The sequence below is a fragment of the Hyperolius riggenbachi genome, chromosome 12 (assembly GCF_040937935.1).
Source record: "Hyperolius riggenbachi isolate aHypRig1 chromosome 12, aHypRig1.pri, whole genome shotgun sequence".
NCBI lineage: Eukaryota > Metazoa > Chordata > Amphibia > Anura > Hyperoliidae > Hyperolius > Hyperolius riggenbachi.
The window spans coordinates 20,781,712-20,805,017 of record NC_090657.1 but is presented as its reverse complement, the minus strand read 5'-3'; the positions used below and the strand labels follow the sequence as shown (position 1 = coordinate 20,805,017).

The 23,306-nt window shown below is 50.8% G+C and overlaps 1 protein-coding gene across 7 annotated transcripts in view; it reads left to right on the top strand.

The window, feature by feature from the left end:
- Window positions 1–23,306, top strand: part of CEP112 (centrosomal protein 112) — a 447,202-nt gene that overhangs the window by 335,641 nt on the left and 88,255 nt on the right. For all 7 annotated transcript variants that reach the window (XM_068264055.1, XM_068264054.1, XM_068264058.1 and 4 more), the window contains one exon: window positions 15,711–15,941. In XM_068264055.1, the coding sequence (XP_068120156.1) occupies window positions 15,711–15,941 (231 nt within the window). The remainder of the gene's footprint in view (window positions 1–15,710; window positions 15,942–23,306) is intronic.

Here is a 23,306-nt window from a genome sequence, read left to right as displayed (position 1 = left end):
GAGTGTGGTGTTGTGGTAGTGGAGGATAGATTGTGGGGTTGTGGTAGTGGAGGACAGATTGTGGTGTTGTGGTAGTGGATGACAGATTGTGGTGTTGTGGTAGTGGAGGATAGATTGTGGTGTTGTGGTAGTGGAGCATAGATTGTGGTGTTGTGGTAGTGGAGGACAGATTGTGGCGTTGTGGTAGTGGAGGACAGATTGTGGTGTTGTGGTAGTGGAGGACAGATTGTGGTGTTGTGGTAGTGGAGGATAGATTGTGGTGTTGTGGTAGTGGAACATAGATTGTGGTGTTGTGGTAGTGGAGGACAGATTGTGGTGTTGTGGTAGTGAAGGATAGATTGTGGTGTTGTGGTAGTGGAGGATAGATTGTGGTGTTGTGGTAGTGGAGGATAGATTGTGGTGTTGTGGTAGTGGAGGATAGATTGTGGTGTTGTTGTAGTGGAGGACAGATTGTGGTGTTGTGGTAGTGGAGGATAGATTGTGGTGTTGTGGTAGTGGAGGACAGATTGTGGTGTTGTGGTAGTGGAGGATAGATTGTGGTGTTGTGGTAGTGGAGGACAGATTGTGGTGTTGTGGCAGTGGAGGACAGATTGTGGTGTTGTGGTAGTGGAGGATAGATTGTGGTGTTGTGGTAGTGGAGGATAGATTGTGGTGTTGTGGTAGTGGAGGATAGATTGTGGTGTTGTGGTAGTGGAGGGTAGATTGTGGTGTTGTGGTAGTGGAGGACAGATTGTGGTGTTGTGGTAGTGGAGGATAGATTGTGGTGTTGTGGTAGTGGAGGACAGATTGTGGTGTTGTGGTAGTGGAGGACAGATTGTGGTGTTGTGGTAGTGGAGGATATATTGTGGTGTTGTGGTAGTGGAGGATAGATTGTGGTGTTGTGGTAGTGGAGGACAGGTTGTGGTGTTGTGGTAGTGGAGGATAGATTGTGGTGTTGTGGTAGTGGAGGACAGCTTGTGGTGTTGTGGCAGTGGAGGATAGATTGTGGTGTTGTGGTAGTGGAGGACAGATTGTGGTGATGTGGTAGTGGAGGACAGATTGTGGTGATGTGGTAGTGGAGGACAGGTTGTGGTGTTGTGGTAGTGGAGGACAGATTGTGGTGTTGTGGTAGTGGAGGACAGATTGTGGTGTTGTGGCAGTGGAGGATAGATTGTGGTGTTGTGGCAGTGGAGGATAGATTGTGGTGTTGTTGTAGTGGAGGATAGATTGTGGTGTTGTGGTAGTGGAGGACAGATTGTGGTGTTGTGGCAGTGGAGGACAGATTGTGGTGTTGTGGTAGTAGAGGATAGATTGTGGTGTTGTGGTAGTGGAGGATAGATTGTGGTGTTGTGGTAGTGGAGGATAGATTGTGGTGTTGTGGTAGTGGAGGATAGATTGTGGTGTTGTGGTAGTGGAGGACAGATTGTGGTGTTGTGGTAGTGGAGGATAGATTGTAGTGTTGTGGTAGTGGAGCATAGATTGTGGTGTTGTGGTAGTGGAGGACAGATTGTGGTGTTGTGGTAGTGGAGGACAGATTGTGGCGTTGTGGTAGTGGAGGACAGATTGTGGCGTTGTGGTAGTGGAGGACAGATTGTGGTGTTGTGGTAGTGGAGGACAGATTGTGGTGTTGTGGTAGTGGAGGACAGATTGTGGTGTTGTGGTAGTGGAGGATAGATTGTGGTGTTGTGGTAGTGGAGGGCAGATTGTGGTGATGTGGTAGTGGAGGATAGATTGTGGTGTTGTGGTAGTGGAGGATAGATTGTGGTGTTGTGGTAGTGGAGGATAGATTGTGGTGTTGTGGTAGTGGAGGACAGATTGTGGTGTTGTGGTAGTGGAGGATAGATTGTGGTGTTGTGGTAGTGGAGGATAGATTGTGGTGTTGTGGTAGTGGAGGATAGATTGTGGTGATGTGGTAGTGGAGGATAGATTGTGGTGTTGTGGTAGTGGAGGATAGATTGTGGTGTTGTGGTAGTGGAGGATAGATTGTGGTGTTGTGGTAGTGGAGGATAGATTGTGGTGATGTGGTAGTGGAGGATAGATTGTGGTGTTGTGGTAGTGGAGGATAGATTGTGGTGTTGTGGTAGTGGAGGATAGATTGTGGTGTTGTGGTAGTGGAGGGCAGATTGTGGTGATGTGGTAGTGGAGGATAGATTGTGGTGTTGTGGTAGTGGAGGATAGATTGTGGTGTTGTGGTAGTGGAGGGCAGATTGTGGTGATGTGGTAGTGGAGGATAGATTGTGGTGTTGTGGTGGTGGAGGACAGATTGTGGTGTTGTGGTAGTGGAGGATAGATTGAGGAGGACACATCCTGGTGGTAACGTTTCAGCTCTGCTTCAGTCTGCGAGTCAGCGAATAGTTGAAGTTTCTGGCAGGAATAGATGATGTGGGCGTTTGCAGTGCGGCGATGAAACGGTTAAGGCGTCAGCGTTCTCCTCCAATCATGAAAGCATGTTATTCTTTCTGGCGTTCCTCTCCAGCATTCTTTGAATGCTCTTCCAGCAGCTTGTAGAACACTTTGAAGTTTGCTTTCTTAAGAAAACTTTTATGACTTTCAATAAAAAATGAAATGACAGAGAGAGAGTGAATGAGAGAGGCCTGCGGTGGAATATAGCATGCACATCCTCACCGCCTCTCCTCCAACACCACCAACAGTGATGATATCCAGGAACTGATGCTGCTGGCCTAGACTCGCACACCCTTTCAGCTCACCTTCATCTCAGCGAGCCTATACAATGTGCAGTGGTCATGATTGCAGCATCATCTCGCTTCATTTTGCTTTTCTTTCCTGGAATTTGCAGTACATTGGCTAGATGACTAGCAGTTATTTGATTATTAGGACAACTGTTTCTAGAAAAATACCATGGCACATCAAAAAGTTCTTTTGCAAAAAATTAGTATAACTTTATTGATACACAAAATACAAAACAATTAATCTTTATTAAAAGTTTAAAGGTTGACAATCTGGCTTGACAAAGTTGGCAGTAAAACATTTCTGGTGACATGGACAATGATTTAATTTTGGTGGCAACGACACATGTTCGTTTCGGGTATATATCAATACCCTTCGTCAGGCCTCATTGTATATAATTATCTTTTGGACCCAGTTAATTTTTTGATGTGCTATGGTATTTTTCTAGAAGCATTTGTCCTCCTAATAACCATATATTAGATGACTAATGTGCTAGGAGTCCTAGGCTCAACCCCCTCCAGGACTTTCAGTTCTTGAGTTTCCATTGCTTGTCCAGCTACATTCAGAACCGTACTGAGATGAGTGACTGTTAATATGCATTAACATGGCTTTTGTCAGCGTTGAAACTTTCTACAAAGCCGTTTTTTGGCATAAGCAAAAGGCAGGTGCTGAGAGTGGCACCTGCAGGGAGGGGGCACAACAGAGCTACTCTTAGCACACTGAACGTAAAGTAATTCTTATAAACATCATAAAAAAGGGATAGACAGTATTTTTAACACCTAAATGAGCTCAAAGGAGGCCTGAAAGGCCTTAAAACTACTGTATACATTTGGTTTCTCATATCACTTTATCCATCAGTGTTTTTAAATCATTTATTAATTCAATAACCTGAAAGTTGCTAAAGCTATGTCCTTGGTAAGGCAATGCGCAGGGGCTGAAAGATCGGTTATAAGATCCTCATTATTAGTGAACATGCGCATGTTTGTAGATTGAAGCAGAGTGTTCCCTGCTTCCATCTCATGAAGTCGTTGGGCATTTTGCACACATGATCAAGTATACTGTATTAGTTGATGCTCAAGAAAAGGTGCCTTGTATTTTGTAGTCCTGCAGGAATCCTGATATTGATATCCTGTCAGTAGCATGGATGTGTTTGGAGGCACTGGCATAGCAATAGGAGATACAGAGGTAGTGACCGCACCTTGGCCCCTGGACTAAAGGGGCCCTTCCTTAACTGCTTTATTAGCTCTTTATTGGTGCTAAGCGGGTAATGATTATCTCTGCATGTGTTGTGATTAGGTGTAACCATTAATAGACTGTGCTCCTCCCCAGCCTACACCTCTCTGACACTGCAGCTGTCCCCTCCCCCTGCTTACACCACTCTGACACTGCAACTGTCCCCTCCCCTGTATGCATCTCTCTGACACTGCAACTGTCCCCTCCCCAGCTTACACCTCTCTGACACTGCAGCTGTCCCCTCCCCTGCTTACAACTCTCTAACACTGCAGCTGTCCCCTCCCCTGCTTATACCACTCTGCCACTGCAACTGTCCCCTCCCCTGTATGCACCTCTCTGACACTGCAGCTGCTCCCTCCCCTGTATGCATCTCTCTGACACTGCAGCTGTCCCCTCCCCAGCTTACACCTCTCTGACACTGCAACTGTCCCCTCCCCTGCTTACACCTCTCTAACACTGCAGCTGTCCCCTCCCCTGTATGCACCTCTCTGACACTGCAGCTGCTCCCTCCCCTGTATGCATCTCTCTGACACTGCAGCTGTCCCCTCCCCAGTATGCACCTCTCTGACACTGCAGCTGCTCCCTCCCCAGTATGCACCTCTCTGACACTGCAGCTTCTCCCTCCCCTGTATGCATCTCTCTGACACTGCAGCTGTCCCCTCCCCAGCTTACACCTCTCTGACACTGCAGCTGCTCCCTCCCCTGTATGCATCTCTCTGACACTGCAGCTGTCCCCTCCCCAGTATGCACCTCTCTGACACTGCAGCTGCTCCCTCCCCTGTATGCATCTCTCTGACACTGCAGCTGTCCCCTCCCCAGCTTACACCACTCTGACACTGCACCTGTCCCCTCCCCTGTATGCACCTCTCTGACACTGCAGCTGTCCCCTCCCCAGCTTACACCACTCTGACACTACAGCTGTCCCCTCCCCTGTATGCATCTCTCTGACACTGCAACTGTCCCCTCCCCTGCTTACACCTCTCTAACACTGCAGCTGTCCCTTCCCCTGTATGCACCTCTCTGACACTGCAACTGTCCCCTCCCCTGCTTACACCTCTCTGACACTGCAGCTGTCCCCTCCCCTGTATGCATCTCTCTGACACTGCAACTGTCCCCTCCCCTGCTTACACCTCTCTGACACTGCAGCTGTCCCCTCCCCTGTATGCACCTCTCTGACACTGCAACTGTCCTCTCCCCTGTATGCATCTCTCTGACACTGCAACTGTCCCCTCCCCTGTATACATCTCTCTGACACTGCAACTGTCCCCTCCCCTGCTTACACCTCTCTAACACTGCAGCTGTCCCCTCCCCTGTATGCACCTCTCTGACACTGCGGCTGTCCCCTCCCCTGTATGCACCTCTCTGACACTGCAGCTGTCCCCTCCCCTGTATGCACCTCTCTGACACTGCAGCTGTCCCCTCCCCTGTATGCACCTCTCTGACACTGCAACTGTCCCCTCCCCTGTATACATCTCTCTGACACTGCAACTGTCCCCTCCCCTGCTTACACCTCTCTAACACTGCAGCTGTCCCCTCCCCTGTATGCACCTCTCTGACACTGCAACTGTCCTCTCCCCTGTATGCATCTCTCTGACACTGCAACTGTCCCCTCCCCTGTATACATCTCTCTGACACTGCAACTGTCCCCTCCCCTGCTTACACCTCTCTAACACTGCAGCTGTCCCCTCCCCTGTATGCACCTCTCTGACACTGCGGCTGTCCCCTCCCCTGTATGCACCTCTCTGACACTGCAGCTGTCCCCTCCCCTGTATGCACCTCTCTGACACTGCAGCTGTCCCCTCCCCTGTATGCACCTCTCTGACACTGCAACTGTCCTCTCCCCTGTATACATCTCTCTGACACTGCAACTGTCCCCTCCCCTGCTTACACCTCTCTAACACTGCAGCTGTCCCCTCCCCTGTATGCATCTCTCTAACACTGCAGCTGCCCCGCCCCTGTATGCACCTCTCTGACACTGCAGCTACCCCCTTCCACTGTATGCACCTCTCTGACACTGCAGCTGCTCCCTCCCCTGTATGCATCTCTCTGACACTGCAGCTGTCCCCTCCCCAGTATGCACCTCTCTGACACTGCAGCTGGTCCCTCCCCTGTATGCATCTCTCTGACACTGCAGCTGTCCCCTCCCCAGCTTACACCACTCTGACACTGCAGCTGTCCCCTCCCCTGTATGCACCTCTCTGACACTGCAGCTGTCCCCTTCCCAGCTTACACCTCTCTGCCACTGCAGCTGTCCCCTTCCTAGCTTACACCTCTCTGACACTGCAACTGTCCCCTCCCCAGCTTACACCTCTCTGACATTGCAGCTGTCCCCTCCCCTTCTTACACCTCTCTGACACTGCAGCTGTCCCTTCCCCAGCTTACACCTCTCTGCCACTGCGGCTGTCCCCTCCCCAGTATGCATCTCTCTGACACTACAGCTGTCCCCTTCCCAGCTTACACCTCTCTGCCACTGCAACTGCCCCCTCCCCTGTATGCACCTCTCTGACACTGCAGCTGTCCCCTCCCCTGTATGCACCTCTCTGACACTGCAGCTGTCCCCTCCCCAGCTTACACCTCTCTGACACTGCAGGTGTCCCCTCCCCTGTATGCATTTCTTTGACACTGCAGCTGTCCCCTCCCCTGTATGCACCTCTCTGACACTGCAGCTGTCTCCTCCCCTGTATGCACCTCTCTGACACTGCAGCTGTCCCCTCCCCAGTATGCACCTCTCTGACACTGCGGCTGTCCCCTCCCCTGTATGCATTTCTTTGACACTGCAGCTGTCCCCTCCCCTGTATGCACCTCTCTGACACTGCAGCTGTCCCCTCCCCAGTATGCACCTCTCTGACACTGCAGCTGCTCCCTCCCCTGTATGCATCTCTCTGACACTGCAGCTGTCCCCTCCCCAGCTTACACCACTCTGACACTGCAGCTGTCCCCTCCCCTGTATGCACCTCTCTGACACTGCAGCTGTCCCCTCCCCAGCTTACACTACTCTGACACTGCAGCTGTCCCCTTCCCAGCTTACACCTCTCTGACACTGCAGCTGTCCCCTTCCCAGCTTACACCTCTCTGACACTGCAGGTGTCCCCTTCCCAGCTTACACCTCTCTGACACTGAAACTGTCCCCTTCCCAGCTTACACCTCTCTGACACTGCGGCTGTCCCCTCCCCTGCTTACACCTCTCTGACACTGCGGCTGTCCCCTCCCCTGTCTGCATCTCTCTGACACTGCGGCTGTCCCCTCCCCTGTATGCACCTCTCTGACACTGCAGCTGTCCCCTCATCTGTATGCACCTCTCTGACACTGCGGCTGTCCCCTTCCCTGTATTCACCTCTCTGACACTGCAGCTGTCCCCTCCCCAGCTTACACCACTCTGACACTGCAGCTGTCCCCTCCCCTGTATGCACCTCTCTGACACTGCAGCTGTCCCCTCCCCAGCTTACACTACTCTGACACTGCAGCTGTCCCCTTCCCAGCTTACACCTCTCTGACACTGCAGCTGTCCCCTTCCCAGCTTACACCTCTCTGACACTGCAGGTGTCCCCTTCCCAGCTTACACCTCTCTGACACTGAAACTGTCCCCTTCCCAGCTTACACCTCTCTGACACTGCGGCTGTCCCCTCCCCTGCTTACACCTCTCTGACACTGCGGCTGTCCCCTCCCCTGTCTGCATCTCTCTGACACTGCGGCTGTCCCCTCCCTTGTATGCACCTCTCTAACACTGCAACTGTCCCCTCTCTTGCTTACACCTCTCGGACACTGCGGCTGTCCCCTCCCCTGTATGCACCTCTCTGACACTGCAGCTGTCCCCTCCCCAGCTTACACCTCTCTGACACTGCAGCTGCCCCCTCCCCTTCTTACACTTCTCTGACACTGCAGCTGTCCCCTTCCCTGCATGCACCTCTCTGACACTGCAGCTGTCCCTTCCCCAGCTTACACCTCTCTGACACTGCGGCTGTCCCCTCCCCAGTATGCATCTCTCTGACACTACAGCTGTCCCCTTCCCAGCTTACACCTCTCTGACACTGCAGCTACCCCCTCCCCTGTATGCACCTCTCTGACACTGCAGCTGTCCCCTCCCCTGTATGCACCTCTCTGACACTGCAGCTGTCCCCTCCCCAGCTTACACCTCTCTGACACTGCGGCTGTCCCCTCCCCTGTATGCACCTCTCTGACACTGCAGCTGTCCCCTCCCCTGTATGCACCTCTCTGACACTGCAGCTGTCCCCTCCCCTGTATGCACCTCTCTGACACTGCAGCTGTCCCCTCCCCTGTATGCACCTCTCTGACACTGCAGCTGTCCCCTTCCCAGCTTACACCTCTCTGACACTGCAACTGTCCCCTCCCCAGCTTACACCTCTCTGACACTGCAGCTGTCCCCTCCCCTGTATGCACCTCTCTGACACTGCAGCTGCCCCCTCCCCTGTATGCACCTCTCTGACACTGCAGCTGCTCCCTCCCCTGTATGCATGTCTCTGACACTGCAGCTGCTCCCTCCCCTGTATGCATTTCTTTGACACTGCAGCTGTCCCCTCCCCTGTATGCACCTCTCTAACACTGCAGCTGTCTCCTCCCCTGTATGCACCTCTCTGACACTGCAGCTGTCCCTTCCCCAGCTTACACCACTCTGACACTGCAGCTGTCCCCTCCCCTGTATGCACCTCTCTGACACTGCAGCTACCCCCTCCCCTGTATGCACCTCTCTGACACTGCAGCTGCTCCCTCCCCTGTATGCATGTCTCTGACACTGCAGCTGCTCCCTCCCCTGTATGCATTTCTTTGACACTGCAGCTGTCCCCTCCCCTGTATGCACCTCTCTGACACTGCAGCTGTCTCCTCCCCTGTATGCACCTCTCTGACACTGCAGCTGTCCCCTCCCCAGCTTACACCACTCTGACACTGCAGCTTTCCCCTCCCCTGTATGCACCTCTCTGACACTGCAGCTGTCCCCTCCCCTGTATGCACCTCTCTGACACTGCAGCTGCTCCCTCCCCTGTATGCATCTCTCTGATACTGCAGCTGTCCCCTCCCCTGTATGCACCTCTCTGACACTGCAGCTGTCTCCTCCCCTGTATGCACCTCTCTGACACTACAGCTGCTCCCTCCCCTGTATGCATTTCTCTGACACTGCAGCTGTCCCCTCCCCAGCTTACACCACTCTGACACTGCAGCTGTCCCCTCCCCTGTATGCACCTCTCTGACACTGCAGCTGTCCCCTCCCCAGCTTACACCACTCTGACACTGCAGCTGTCCCCTTCCCAGCTTACACCTCTCTGACACTGCAGCTGTCCCCTTCCCAGCTTACACCTCTCTGACACTGCAGCTGTCCCCTTCCCAGCTTACACCTCTCTGACACTGCAACTGTCCCCTTCCCAGCTTACACCTCTCTGACACTGCGGCTGTCCCCTCCCCTGCTTACACCTCTCTTACACTGCGGCTGTCCCCTCACCTGTCTGCATCTCTCTGACACTGCGGCTTTCCCCTCCCCTGTATGCACCTCTCTGACACTGCAGCTGTCCCCTCATCTGTATGCACCTCTCTGACACTGCGGCTGTCCCCTTCCCTGTATTCACCTCTCTGACACTGCGGCTGTCCCCTCCCTTGTATGCACCTCTCTGACACTGCAACTGTCCCCTCCCCAGCTTACACCTCTCTGACACTGCAGCTGCCCCCTCCCCTGTATGCACCTCTCTGACACTGCAGCTGTCCCCTCCCCTGTATGAACCTATCTGACACTGCAGCTATCCCCTCCCCTGCTTACACCTCTCTGACACTGCAGCTGTCCCCTCCCCAGCTTACACCTCTCTGACACTGCAGCTGTCCCCTCCCCAGCTTACACCTCTCTGACACTGAACCTGCCCCCCCCCCCCTGTATGCACCTCTCTGACACTGCAACTGTCCCCTCCCCTGTCTGCATCTCTCTGACACTGCGGCTGTCCCCTCCCCTGTATGCACCTCTCTGACACTGCAGCTGCTCCCTCCCCTTTATGCATCTGTCTGACACTGCGGCTGTCCCCTGCCCTGTATGCACCTCTCTGACACTGCGGCTGTCCCCTTCCCTGTATTCACCTCTCTGACACTGCGGCTGTCCCCTCCCCTGTATGCGCCTCTCTGACACTGTGGCCATCTCCTTCCCTGTATGCAGCTCTCTGACACTGCAGCTGCCCCCTCCCCTGTATGCATCTCTCTGACACTGCGGCTGTCCCCTCCCCTGTATGCACCTCTCTGACACTGCGGCTGTCCCCTCCCCTGTATGCACCTCTCTGACACTGCGTCTGTCCCCTCCCCTGTCTACATCTCTCTCACACTGCGGCTGTCCCCTGTCTGCATCTCTCTGACACTGCGGCTGTCCCCTCCCCTGTATGCTCCTCTCTGACACTGCGGCCGTCCCCTTTCCTGTATGCAGCTCTCTGACACTGCAGCTGCTCCCTCCCCTGTATGCACCTCTCTGACACTGCAGCTGCCCCCTCCCCTGTATGCATCTCTCTGACACTGCAGCTGCCTCCTCCCCTGTATGCATCTCTCTAACACTGCAGCTGTCCCCTCCCCTGTATGTATCTCTCTGACACTGCAGCTGTCCCCTCCCCTATATGCACCTCTCTGACACTGCAGCTGTCCCCTCCCCTGTATGCACCTCTCTGACACTGCAGCTGCCCCCTCCCCTGTATGCACCTCTCTGACACTGCGGCCGTCCCCTTCCCTGTATGCAGCTCTCTGACACTGCAGCTGCTCTCTCCCCTGTATGCACCTCTCTGACACTCCGGCTGTCCCCTCCCCTGTCTGCATCTTTCTGACACTGCGGCTGTCCCCTCCCCTGTATGCACCTCTCTGACACTGCAGCTGTCCCCTCCCCTGTATGCATCTCTCTGACACTGCGGCTGTCCCCTTCCCTGTATGCACCTCTCTGACACTGCGGCTGTCCCCTCCCTTTTATGCACCTCTCTGACACTGCAACTGTCCCCTCCCTTGCTTACACCTCTCTGACACTGCGGCTGTCCCCTTCCCTGTCTGCATCTCTCTGACACTGCGGCTGTCCCCTCCCCTGTATGCACCTCTCTGACACTGCAGCTGCTCCCTCCCCTGTATACATCTCTCTGACACTGCAGCTGTCCCCTCCCCAGCTTACACCTCTCTGACACTGCGGATGTCCACTTCCCTGTATGCACTTCTCTGACACTGCAGCTGTCCCCTCCCCTGTATGCATCTCTCTGACACTGCAGCTGTCCCCTGCCCTGTATGCACCTCTCTGACACTCCAGCTGCCCCCTCCCTGTATGCGCCTCTCTGACACTGCGGCCGTCCCCTTCCCTGTATGCAGCTCTCTGATACTGCAGCTGCTCCCTCCCCTGTATGCACCTCTCTGACACTGCAGCTGCCCCCTCCCCTGTATGCATCTCTCTGACACTGCAGCTGCCCCCTCCCCTGTATGCATCTCTCTGACACTGCAGCTGCCTCCTCCCCTGTATGCATCTCTCTGACACTGCAGCTGCCCCCTCCCTGTATGCGCCTCTCTGACACTGCGGCCGTCCCCTTCCCTGTATGCAGCTCTCTGATACTGCAGCTGTCCCCTCACCTGTATGCACCTCTCTGACACTGCGGCTGTCCCCTATCCTATATGCACCTCTCTGACACTGCAGCTATCCCCTCCCCTGTATGCACCTCTCTGACACTGCGGCTCCCCCCTCCCCTGTATGCACCTCTCTGACACTGCAGCTCCCCCTCCCCTGTATGCACCTCTCTGACACTGCGGCCGTCCCCTTCCCTGTATGCAGCTCTCTGACACTGCAGCTGCTCCCTCCCCTGTATGCACCTCTCTGACACTGCGGCTGTCCCCTCCCCTGTCTACACCTCTCTGACACTGCAGCTATCCCCTCCCCTGCTTACTCCTCTCTGACACTGCAGCTGTCTCCTCCCCTGTATGCACCTCTTTGACACTGCAGCTGTCCCCTCCCCTGAATGCAACTCTCTGACACTGCGGCTGTCCCCTCTCCTCTATGCACCTCTCTGACACTGCAGCTGTCCCCTCCCCTGTATGCACCTCTCTGACACTGCAGCTGTCCCCTGCCCTGTATGCATCTCTCTGACACTGCAGCGTTCCCCTCCCCTGTATGCACCTCTCTGACGCTGCAGCGGTTCCCTCCCCTGTATGCACCTCTCTGACGCTGCAACTGTCCCCTCCCCTGTATGCACCTCTCTGACACTGCGGCTGTCCCCTTCCCTGTATGCACCTCTCTGACACTGACACTGTCCCCTCCCTTGCTTACACCTCTCTGACCCTGCAGCTGTCCCCTCCCCTGTCTGCATTTCTCTGACACTGCAGCTTCCACCTCCCCTGTATGCACCTCTCTGACACTGCAACTGTCCCCTCCCCTGCTTACACCTCTCTGACACTGCGGCTGTCCACTTCCCTGTATGCACTTCTCTGACACTGCAGCTGCTCCCTCCCCTGTATGGACCTCTCTGACACTGCAGCTGCCCCCTCACCTGTATACATCTCTCTGACACTGCAGCTGCCCCCTCCCCTGTATGCATCTCTCTGACACTGCAGCTGCCCCCTCCCCTTTATGCACCTCTCTGACACTGCGGCCGTCCCCTTCCCTGTATGCACCTCTCTGACACTGCGGCCGTCCCCTTCCCTGTATGCAGCTCTCTGACACTGCAGCTGCTCCCTCCCCTGTATGCACCTCTCTGACACTGCGGCTTTCCCATCCCCTGTATGCACCTCTCTGACACTGCAGCTGTCCCCTCCCCTGCTTACACCTCTCTGACACTGCGGCTTTCCCCTCCCCTGTATGCACCTCTCTGACACTGCAGCTGTCCCCTCCCCTGCTTACACCTCTCTGACACTGCGGCTGTCCCCTCCCCTGTATGCACCTCTCTGACACTGCGGCGTTACCCTCCCCTGCTTACACCTCTCTGACACTGCAGCTGTCCCCTCCCCTGCTTACACCTCTCTGACACTGCAGCTGTCCCCTCCCCTGTATGCACCTCTCTGACACTGCAGCTGTCCCCTCCCCCTGCTTACACCTCTCTGACACTGCGGCTGTCCCCTGTATGCACCTCTCTGACACTGCAGCTCTCCCCTCCCCTGCTTACACCTCTCTGACACTGCTGCTGTCCCCTCCCCTGTATGCACCTCTCTGACACTGCAGCTGTCCCCTCCCCTGCTTACACCTCTCTGACACTGCGGCTGTCCCCTCCCCTGTATGCACCTCTCTGACACTGCGGCGTTCCCCTCCCCTGCTTACACCTCTCTGACACTGCAGCTGTCCCCTCCCCTGCTTACACCTTTCTGACACTGCGGCTGTCCCCTCCCCTGTATGCACCTCTCTGACACTGCGGCTGTCCCCTCCCCTGTGTGCACCTCTCTGACACTGCAGCTGTCCCCTCCCCTGTATGCACCTCTCTGACACTGCGGCTGTCCCCTCCCCTGTGTGCACCTCTCTGACACTGCAGCTGTCCCCTCCCCTGTATGCACCTCTCTGACACTGCGGCTGTCCCCTCCCCTGTATGCACCTCTCTGACACTGCAGCTGTCCCCTCCCCTGTGTGCACCTCTCTGACACTGCGGCTGTCCCCTCCCCCTGCTTACACCTCTCTGACACTGCAGCTGTCCCCTCCCCTGTATGCACCTCTCTGACACTGCAGCTGTCCCCTCCCCTGTATGCACCTCTCTGACACTGCGGCTGTCCCCTCCCCTGTATGCACCTCTCTGACACTGCAGCTGTCCTTGGTAGGGTTTGGTGCTCATATCAATTGTTCTGTATAGATTACTTGAGGAGGTCCAATTTAAAACTCGCTTTGGTGCCCAGAGCTTCTAAGCTGCACAATTGTGTGGAGGTGTCACACCTTTTCATTTGACAGAGAGGTGTTCCATCGATTCTGCACTGGTTTGTCCAAAGAGAACATGTAATGTCCTTTGGAACAATGTGCGTGATGCTATTATGAAGGAAATGTTCATTTTGCTTTTTATTACTTTTAACAGTCAATAAGAATCAATAACTTGTCCACTTCTGGCTATCATTGTGAGTTATTTATAAAAGCTTTTTTTTTTTCTCTAATTATGTTAGCATGGGGCAATATGATGTCTGCTATGCAAGTGAAAGCTCAAGATATTATTGTAATGATGGACATTTCTCTACCTTCTATTGGTAACTTTGGGCTACCATCATGTTTTTTAGCCATCTAACCCAGTGATCCTCAAACCTGTCCTCGTGACTCCCCAACGGTGCCTGTTTTGCAGGCAACCTCACCTATGCACAGGTGGGGTAATTAGTGCCTTAGCCAGGTGGATTCCATGTAACTGAGACACTGATTACCCCACCTGTGCATAGGTAAGGTTGCCTGCAAAACAAGCACTGTTGGGGGGGGGGGGGGGGGGGGTGTCACGAAGACAGGTTTGAGAAACACTGATCAATCCTATTAGAATACTGGTAGGAAGTAGTCTTTACTGGTGCTGCACTGTGCAGCGGCTGTAGATGTCGGCATGATGGAGTGATCTGGACTTGTACAGAATATACAAGTGTTGTGCATAGATCACCCTCAGGCTGTTTGTGTCAGTCTATTGATTCTTCTCTCGTTATGAATGTAAATGAGCACTGGAGATGCAGACTGAATTTTACAGAATGCATTGCGTTCGTTCGCTAGAAATATGGCTACCGGATCAGTCACTGTGTCCTAAGTGCTGGATCTACTAAAAGGCGTCCTTAAGCGGGGAGTGCTGATAAGTTCCTGGTTTTGCCCATAAAGAAGCCACAGTTATGAAATAACACATTTATTCAACATATCCCCCCCCCCCCCCCCCAACACTGATGTATTTGTACAGCCTAGTTGCAGCTTTTGTAGACCTTTCAAAGAAAAGTCCTTTGGTTGGGCCTCAAACCAGTTCTCAGCAGCATGTTTGACGTCAGAAATGCCATCAAAATGCTGCATCTTCAGGTGTTTCTTCAAGTTCGGGAACAGAGAATTGTCCAAAGGGGCCAGGTCAGGTGAGTAAGGGGGATGGTGGACCAACTGGAAACCCAATTTGGCAGCCACAACTTCGGAAGTGTGCACAGGTGCATTGTCCTGCATAAAAAGGAGACCTTTAGTCAACTTTCCACTGCGTTTCATCTTAATGGCCTCCTTCAGCTGATCCAGGAGGTTATCATAATAATATTCAGTGATGTTAGGGTCCTGAGGTAAGTAGTCCACCAACAGAATACAATCTTTGTCTCAGAAAATGGGCGCCATTACTTTTTTAGCTGTTTTTTGAGGTGTAGAACTTCTTCACCCACGGGGACCCACTGTGGACCCATTCCTTTGACTGTTCCTTGGTTTCAGGATCATAAACGTCTAGCGAGGTTAGATCCTCAGTCAGTAACTTAGCCAAAAAGTACCATACAGCTTCAAAATGGGCCAAAAATGGCTTTTGATGCTTTATCTTGGTTCTTCTTCTGATCACTGGTCAAACATTTTGGTACCCACTTTGTTATAAAATTCCTGCTCATTGTCATCTCTCCTTCTTCCTTCGCCCCTTCTTATTTTTTTCTCTGCTCCAGCTCCCTGTCTCTTCTTTCACTCCCCTTCCTTCTTTACTTTCCTTGATCCTTCTTCCTAGAAAATTGTGTTTTATGTGCTCATTGTAGGTTCGATACAAACACTAGTGAATTAGGAGAACATTTTGTAAAAGTAGTATTTGTGGTCTATAATTACAACAAGGGAAAGCGGTGTGCCAGGTGATGTAGTTTTAGTTTTGAAAATGGAACACTAAAAAAGTGCTCCTCTCTGTAAGGTTATATGTGCTAATGTTGATTTTTTTTTTCTGCAGACCATCTCGGAGTTGGAGGCCCAGATCTATCGGCTGAAAGAAGAGTTGATCCAGGTGAATGCTCAGCGCAAGCAGCAGCTACTGGAATTGGGTCACTTGCGGGAGGAGGAAAGGCAGAAGAACGCTCAGGAACACCAGATGGCACTTAGCAAGTTGCGAGCAGAGATGGAGTCCACTAGACTAGAACTTCAGAAGAAACATAAAATTCAGACGCAGGAGGCTATGGAGAAGGTGAGACTTTATCATACGGAGTACTCTTCTTTTCATACTTATCTGCCTCCGATTCCTGGAGTTGGGATCAGTCTGTGGATGGAAGGTGGAGAGGGATGTAACTAGTGTAGCATTTGAGTACCACTCAAGGCTCAGCTTACGGCTCAAACTAGTAAGTACATCATTCCATCCCATGTCATCTTTCAATGCAGTGATGTCCTAGAAATGCATGGAGGAGAAACTAAAATTTCCTGACTTTCCAGAAGTGGTTGTCTATGAATTCCTTTTCATTCCACGCCAGCTGGTAGGAGGGGATTTGTGACATGCTCTGTTAGACACAAGACCTTTTCTATCATTCCTCCACCCAACTGTGTCCAGTGGGTGAGATCATTTTAGGGACTGGCTTGTGTTACGCCTTAATATAAAGTGAATACTCTCAGTGAGGGGAATCACTGCCATATAATACCATACATGGAGTTTCCATACCATTACCCACGGGGAAAGGAGGGATGATGGTAATCAGTTATTTTTCTACATTGCATCATTATAGCGTGAATCCTTTTCCCCTGCCCAGAGTTCCTTGTTCATTGTTTATAGTACAGAGGTCTCTGCCCCATCTACTTGTGCTCAGAATATAATACAGATGTGATGTGTACAATGAGTGCATCTGCCTCTCATATCCCATAATGCCATGTGTGGTTCGCCCTGATATTAGCTATACTGTATACTGAGGGCTGGCATGAAGACATTGGCGATGGCTCTACACATTGCTTTGCTCTTGTTGCTAACAGAAGTCAGTTGTAGTGATAAGTTCTGTATAGTGATATTGGATGTTTACTTTGTAACAGTAGCTTGATTTTCCAAACTTATATGGGAAAACTAACAAATATTTCCGACAGATGGACTCCATATACATACATATAGCCTGATAGAGGCACACTATAATGGCGCTATCATATCATGCACAGGAACATTATCGATGTACAGTGGTGGCAACCAACCCGGAGAGGACTTAGTATAGGCTGGTACCAGGGCTGTGGAGTTGGTACAAAAATCATCCAACTCCGACTCCTCAGTTTATGAAACCTCCGACTCCAGGTATCCAAAATAGCTCCGCCTCCACAGCGCTGGCATGACATCATACAGTCTATAGTAATGTTATTGGTGTACAATGGTGGGATCACGCTGGTAGATGGAGACTCTATAAGCTCATACAGGACACATAATAATGGGGCTGTGACATCATACAGTCTATAGTAATGTTATTGGTGTACAATGGTGGGATCACGCTGGTAGATGGAGACTCTATAAGCTCGTACAGGACACATAATAATGGGGCTGTGACATCATACAGTCTATAGTAATGTTATTGGTGTACAATGGTGGGATCACGCTGGTAGATGGACTCTATAAGCTCATACAGGACACATAATAATGGGGCTGTGACATCATACAGTCTATAGTAATGTTATTGGTGTACAATGGTGGGATCACGCTGGTAGATGGAGACTCTATAAGCTCGTACAGGACACATAATAATGGGGCTGTGACATCATACAGTCTATAGTAATGTTATTGGTGTACAATAGTGAGATCACGCTGGTAGATGGAGACTCTATAAGCTCACACAGGACACATAATAATGGGGCTGTGACATCATACAGTCTATAGTAATGTTATTGGTGTACAATGGTGGGATCACGCTGGTAGATGGAGACTCTATAAGCTCGTACAGGACACATAATAATGGGGCTATGACATCATACAGTCTATAGTAATGTTATTGGTGTACAATGGTGGGATCACGCTGGTAGATGGAGACTCTATAAGCTCGTACAGGACACATAATAATGGGGCTATGACATCATACAGTCTATAGTAATGTTATTGGTGTACAATGGTGGGATCACGCTGGTAGATGGAGACTCTATAAGCTCGTACAGGACACATAATAATGGGGCTATGACATCATACAGTCTATAGTAATGTTATTGGTGTACAATGGTGGGATCACGCTGGTAGATGGACTCTATAAGCTCGTACAGGACACATAATAATGGGGCTATGACATCATACAGTCTATAGTAATGTTGGTGTACAATGGTGGGATCACGCTGGTAGATGGACTCTATAAGCTCGTACAGGACACATAATAATGGGGCTATGACATCATACAGTCTATAGTAATGTTATTGGTGTACAATGGTGGGATCACGCTGGTAGATGGACTCTATAAGCTCGTACAGGACACATAATAATGGGGCTATGACATCATACAGTCTATAGTAATGTTATTGGTGTACAATGGTGGGATCACGCTGGTAGATGGAGACTCTATAAGCTCGTACAGGACACATAATAATGGGGCTATGACATCATACAGTCTATAGTAATGTTATTGGTGTACAATGGTGGGATCACGCTGGTAGATGGAGACTCTATAAGCTCGTACAGGACACATAATAATGGGGCTATGACATCATACAGTCTATAGTAATGTTATTGGTGTACAATAGTGAGATCACGCTGGTAGATGGAGACTCTATAAGCTCGTACAGGACACATAATAATGGGGCTATGACATCATACAGTCTATAGTAATGTTATTGGTGTACAATGGTGGGATCACGCTGGTAGATGGAGACTCTATAAGCTCGTACAGGACACATAATAATGGGGCTATGACATCATACAGTCTATAGTAATGTTATTGGTGTACAATAGTGAGATCACGCTGGTAGATGGAGACTCTATAAGCTCATACAGGACACATAATAATGGGGCTATGACATCATACAGTCTATAGTAATGTTATTGGTGTACAATGTTGGGATCACGCTGGTAGGTGGAGACTCTATAAGCTCGTACAGGACACATAATAATGGGGCTATGACATCATACAGTCTATAGTAATGTTATTGGTGTACAATGGTGGGATCACGCTGGTAGATGGACTCTATAAGCTCGTACAGGACACATAATAATGGGGCTATGACATCATACAGTCTATAGTAATGTTATTGGTGTACAATGTTGGGATCACGCTGGTAGATGGAGACTCTATAAGCTCGTACAGGACACATAATAATGGGGCTATGACATCATACAGTCTATAGTAATGTTATTGGTGTACAATGGTGGGATCACGCTGGTAGATGGACTCTATAAGCTCACACAGGACACATAATAATGGGGCTATGACATCATACAGTCTATAGTAATGTGTGTGTTGGTTGGGATCCCACTGTCAGAGGAAGTTATGGGTTTTATGTCTCGTATCATCGTGATGCGAGCGTTGCTGTCATTCCATTGGAATATAAATACAGCGTTTTCCTCTGTGCAGCTGGCTCCCCTCCCCCGTATTAGTCAGTGATATTAGTTCAGTTTATAACATAATCTGTCAGTTGCTTCAGCCTGCGTCGTCGCCGCCCCCCCAGTATTTTGCTGTCACACATCCGATTAGCACATAAAAGGGGCATAAAGTGTGTTGTTGGCCGCTCTTATCAGCCGGCAGCCAGACATTGTCCTATTAACCTCAGCGCGACGGTGGCTCCAGCAGCAGCCTGTTATGGAGGGAGGTGGCGCTGCTGCGACAGAGCTGTTCATAACATCTCCAGTGTTCCATCCACATACAGGGCTGTGTCAGGATCCGCAAGATGAAGCAGTGACAGCAACCAATCACAGGACACCTTTCAGGTCGGCAATCAACGGCATTTTCTGATTGCTTGCCTTGTGAAAATGTTACATAGTTATTTGGGTTGAAAAAAGACATACGTCCATCGAGTTCAATCACTTGTCATTTGTTTAGAACAATCCACCTGTGTTTATGTCACTGCATATCCTTGTGATCTTAGTTGCCATCACTTTATTCACATCTAAAATCGCTGAGGCCAGAGTTTTGCTATTTTGTGAGCGATTTTTTTCTCCCCTCCTGGTGCTTACCTGTGCGCTACGATTTTTTGTAAATCGCTTTTCTCAGAGCTTTTGCAGAGCGATTCTGTTTTTCCACTTCCTGACAGTTCTGTTTTTCCACTTCCTGAGTTCACTTCCTGAGTTCAGGAAGTGAACTCAGGGCCGGTTTAAGGGGCCCTGTGGCAAACTGTACTGTTGGGGAAAACTGTACTGTTGGGGGGGCCCACTCCCCCGCCATTACCCCTCTGCTCCCCGGGGCCCTGCAAGTAAATTAGCTGCCATAATTACCTATTGGTCCCGGCAGGTGAGCGGACGGGCAGCGGCTGTTTACACATGACGCGCCGGGTCATAGAGTGGGAGGGAGGCGGCGTCTCTCTGAGTGCAGCCGCTGCCCGTCCGCTCACCCGCCGGGACTAATAGGCAATTATGGCTGCTATTATACTTGCGGGGCCCTGGGGAGAAGTGCGAGCGGGGGGAGCAGGCAGAATGTAGCAGGGTCGGCGCTGCGGGGACCTCAGCAGAGATCGGGGCCCAGGGGCAGTTGCCCCCTTAGCCTCTATGGTAGTGCCGGCCCTGAGTGAACTCTTTCACCCGGAAATGAATGAATACAATGTATTTATTCAGGAAAGTGTGAACGCAATCGCTGCACAAAGCGATTTTGTGAGCGTTTTGCGCTTTTCCTATACCTTCCATTGTAGCAAAATCGCCCTAAAAATGGTACAGGCAGCAGAAAGCAGACGAAACGCACTGATATGAACTATCCCATAAGGATTCATTGCACAAGCGTTTTTAGGACGATTTTAAAAATTGCCCGCGCTAAAAAATAGGCGAAAAGGCCCTAGGAGTGACCGAGCCCTGAGACAGTGTGTCCCTGTATCATACTTTATAAGGTTATTGAGGTAGAACATGATGTTAGACCTCGTCTCTTGTCATGATGTAAGAACATGTCACAAATCACCCTATTATTATTAGTTAGTATTGATATAGCGCTGACATCTTCTGCAGCCCTGTACAGAGTATATTGTCTTGTCACTTAGCTGTTCCTCACATGGGCTCACAATCTAATCCCTACCGTAGTCATCTGTCTATGTATGTATCGTGTAGTGTATGTATCATAGTCTAGGGCCAATTTTAGATAGAAGCCTAATAACTTATCTGTATGCTTTTGGGATGTGGGAGGAAGCCAGAAAGCCTGGAGGAAACCCACACCGACATGGGGAGAAAATATAAACTCCGTGCAGATGGTGTCCTGGCTGGTATTCAAACCGGGGACCCAGGGCTGCGAAGCAAGATATCATATTTGGTTAAGTATATATATCACATTACCTGTCAGGGTGTTACAACTCATCAGAACGTTCTCTCAGAAGTTGTGTTCTGCCAGGAAAACTTTTATAGCTGTAATTAGTTTTTCAGTGAGGTTTAGACTAGAAAGAAGCTGTCGCTTGCATGCCTGAAATGTAACTCTTTCAGTCAGCAAAATTAAAAAAAAAACGAAAATAACCTGGTTATTAATGTTTCGCACTGTACTTACACTTTTTTTTGTTTTTTTTTTTAAAGTGAATACATACACGTTTATCTCATCATGACACATGTCGCTTTGTGTCACTTGTCTTGACGTTCGAAGATGTCACTTGTCATGTTTGACGGCACGATTGTATAACGTGATTATGTTGCTTATGTGTGGCAAAAGTTATGGATCCATTTTTGATCACATGATAGATATGTAAGGCTCTGATATATGGTGTCCACTATTATCATTATTTGCATTTATATAATGCTAACATTTTCTGTAGTGCTGTACATAGTACAAACAAATAGTGGGGAGCATAGATACATGAGAAGTTCAAAATTAGATACAATCGGGACACTCAGCAATACACGTTCAAATACATGCACAGTTGGTGTGAGACATCACCAATACTGGTACATGCTCATACGATCAATTGCAGCAGAATAAGAAACCCTAGAGGGAGGTCCCTGCCCTTGCAAGCTTACAGTCTACAGCAGGGGTGTAAAATTCAAATGCAAAGTGGGCTGAAATTGAGGTAGGCCCACAACTTGACCCTAGTGTTCATTGAATACTGGCTACCTCCCTCCCTTATATAGTTCCCTGGTAGCAAATAGCCCTCCTCCCTCCCCATTACAGTTCCCTGGTGTCTAGTGGCTCCCTCCCTAATACAGTTCCCTAGTATCTAATGCCTCCCCCCTCCCCTGCATAGTTTCCTAGTGTCTAGTAGTCCCTCCTCCTTGATACTGTTTCCTGGTATTTAGTGGTCCTCCCTCCCCTATGCAGTTATTTGGTGTCTAGTGTCGCCCTCCCTCCCCTATACAGTTCCCTGGTGTCTAGTGTCCCCTTCCCTCCCCTTTACAGCTCCCTGGTGTCTAGTGTTTCCTTCCCTCCCCTATATAGTATATACAGTTCCCTGGTGTCTAATGCCTCCTCCCTCCCCTGCATAGTTTCCTAGTGTCTAGTAGTCCCTCCTCCTTGATACTGTTTCCTGGTATTTAGTGGTCCTCCCTCCACTATGCAGTTATTTGGTGTCTAGTGTCGCCCTCCCTCCCCTATACAGTTCCCTGGTGTCTAGTGTCCCCTTTCCTCCCCTATACAGCTCCCTGGTGTCTAGTGTTTCCTTCCCTCCCCTATACAGTATATACAGTTCCCTGGTGTCTAATGCCTCCTCCCTCCCCTGCATAGTTTCCTAGTGTCTAGTAGTCCCTCCTCCCTGATACTGTTTCCTGGTATTTAGTGGTCCTCCCTCCCCTATGCAGTTATTTGGTGTCTAGTGTCGCCCTCCCTCCCCTATACAGTTCCCTGGTGTCTAGTGTCCCCTTTCCTCCCCTATACAGCTCCCTGGTGTCTAGTGTTTCCTTCCCTCCCCTATACAGTATATACAGTTCCCTGGTGTCTAATGCCTCCTCCCTCCCCTGCATAGTTTCCTAGTGTCTAGTAGTAACTCCTCCCTGATACTGTTTCCTGGTATTTAGTGGTCCTCCCTCCCCTATGCAGTTATTTGGTGTCTAGTGTCGCCCTCCCTCCCCTATACAGTTCCCTGGTGTCTAGTGTTTCCTTCCCTCCCCTATACAGTTCCCTGGTGTCTAATGCCCCCTCCCTCCCCTTCATAGTTCCCTAGTAGTCCTCCTTCCCTTCCTCCCCATACAGTTTCCTGGTGTCTAGTGGTCCTCCCTCCCCTATGCAGTTCTCTGGTGTCTAGTGGCCCCCTACCTTCCCACTACAGTTTCCTGGTGTCTAGTGGCCCCCTCCTTCCCTCATAAAGTTACCAGTTGTCTAGTGTTTTCCCCCATATTGCTTCCCTGGAGCTCTAGAGCTTCACCTCCAATATAGCTCCCCTGGACTATAGTGAGCCGGGGTTGGCATGTATGGTGTAGAGCAGGGGTCCCCAACCTTTTTGAGCCCGGGGCCCCCTATACCGACCAAACTTTTCTCTGGGGCCCGGGGGAGGGGGGCGGGGATTT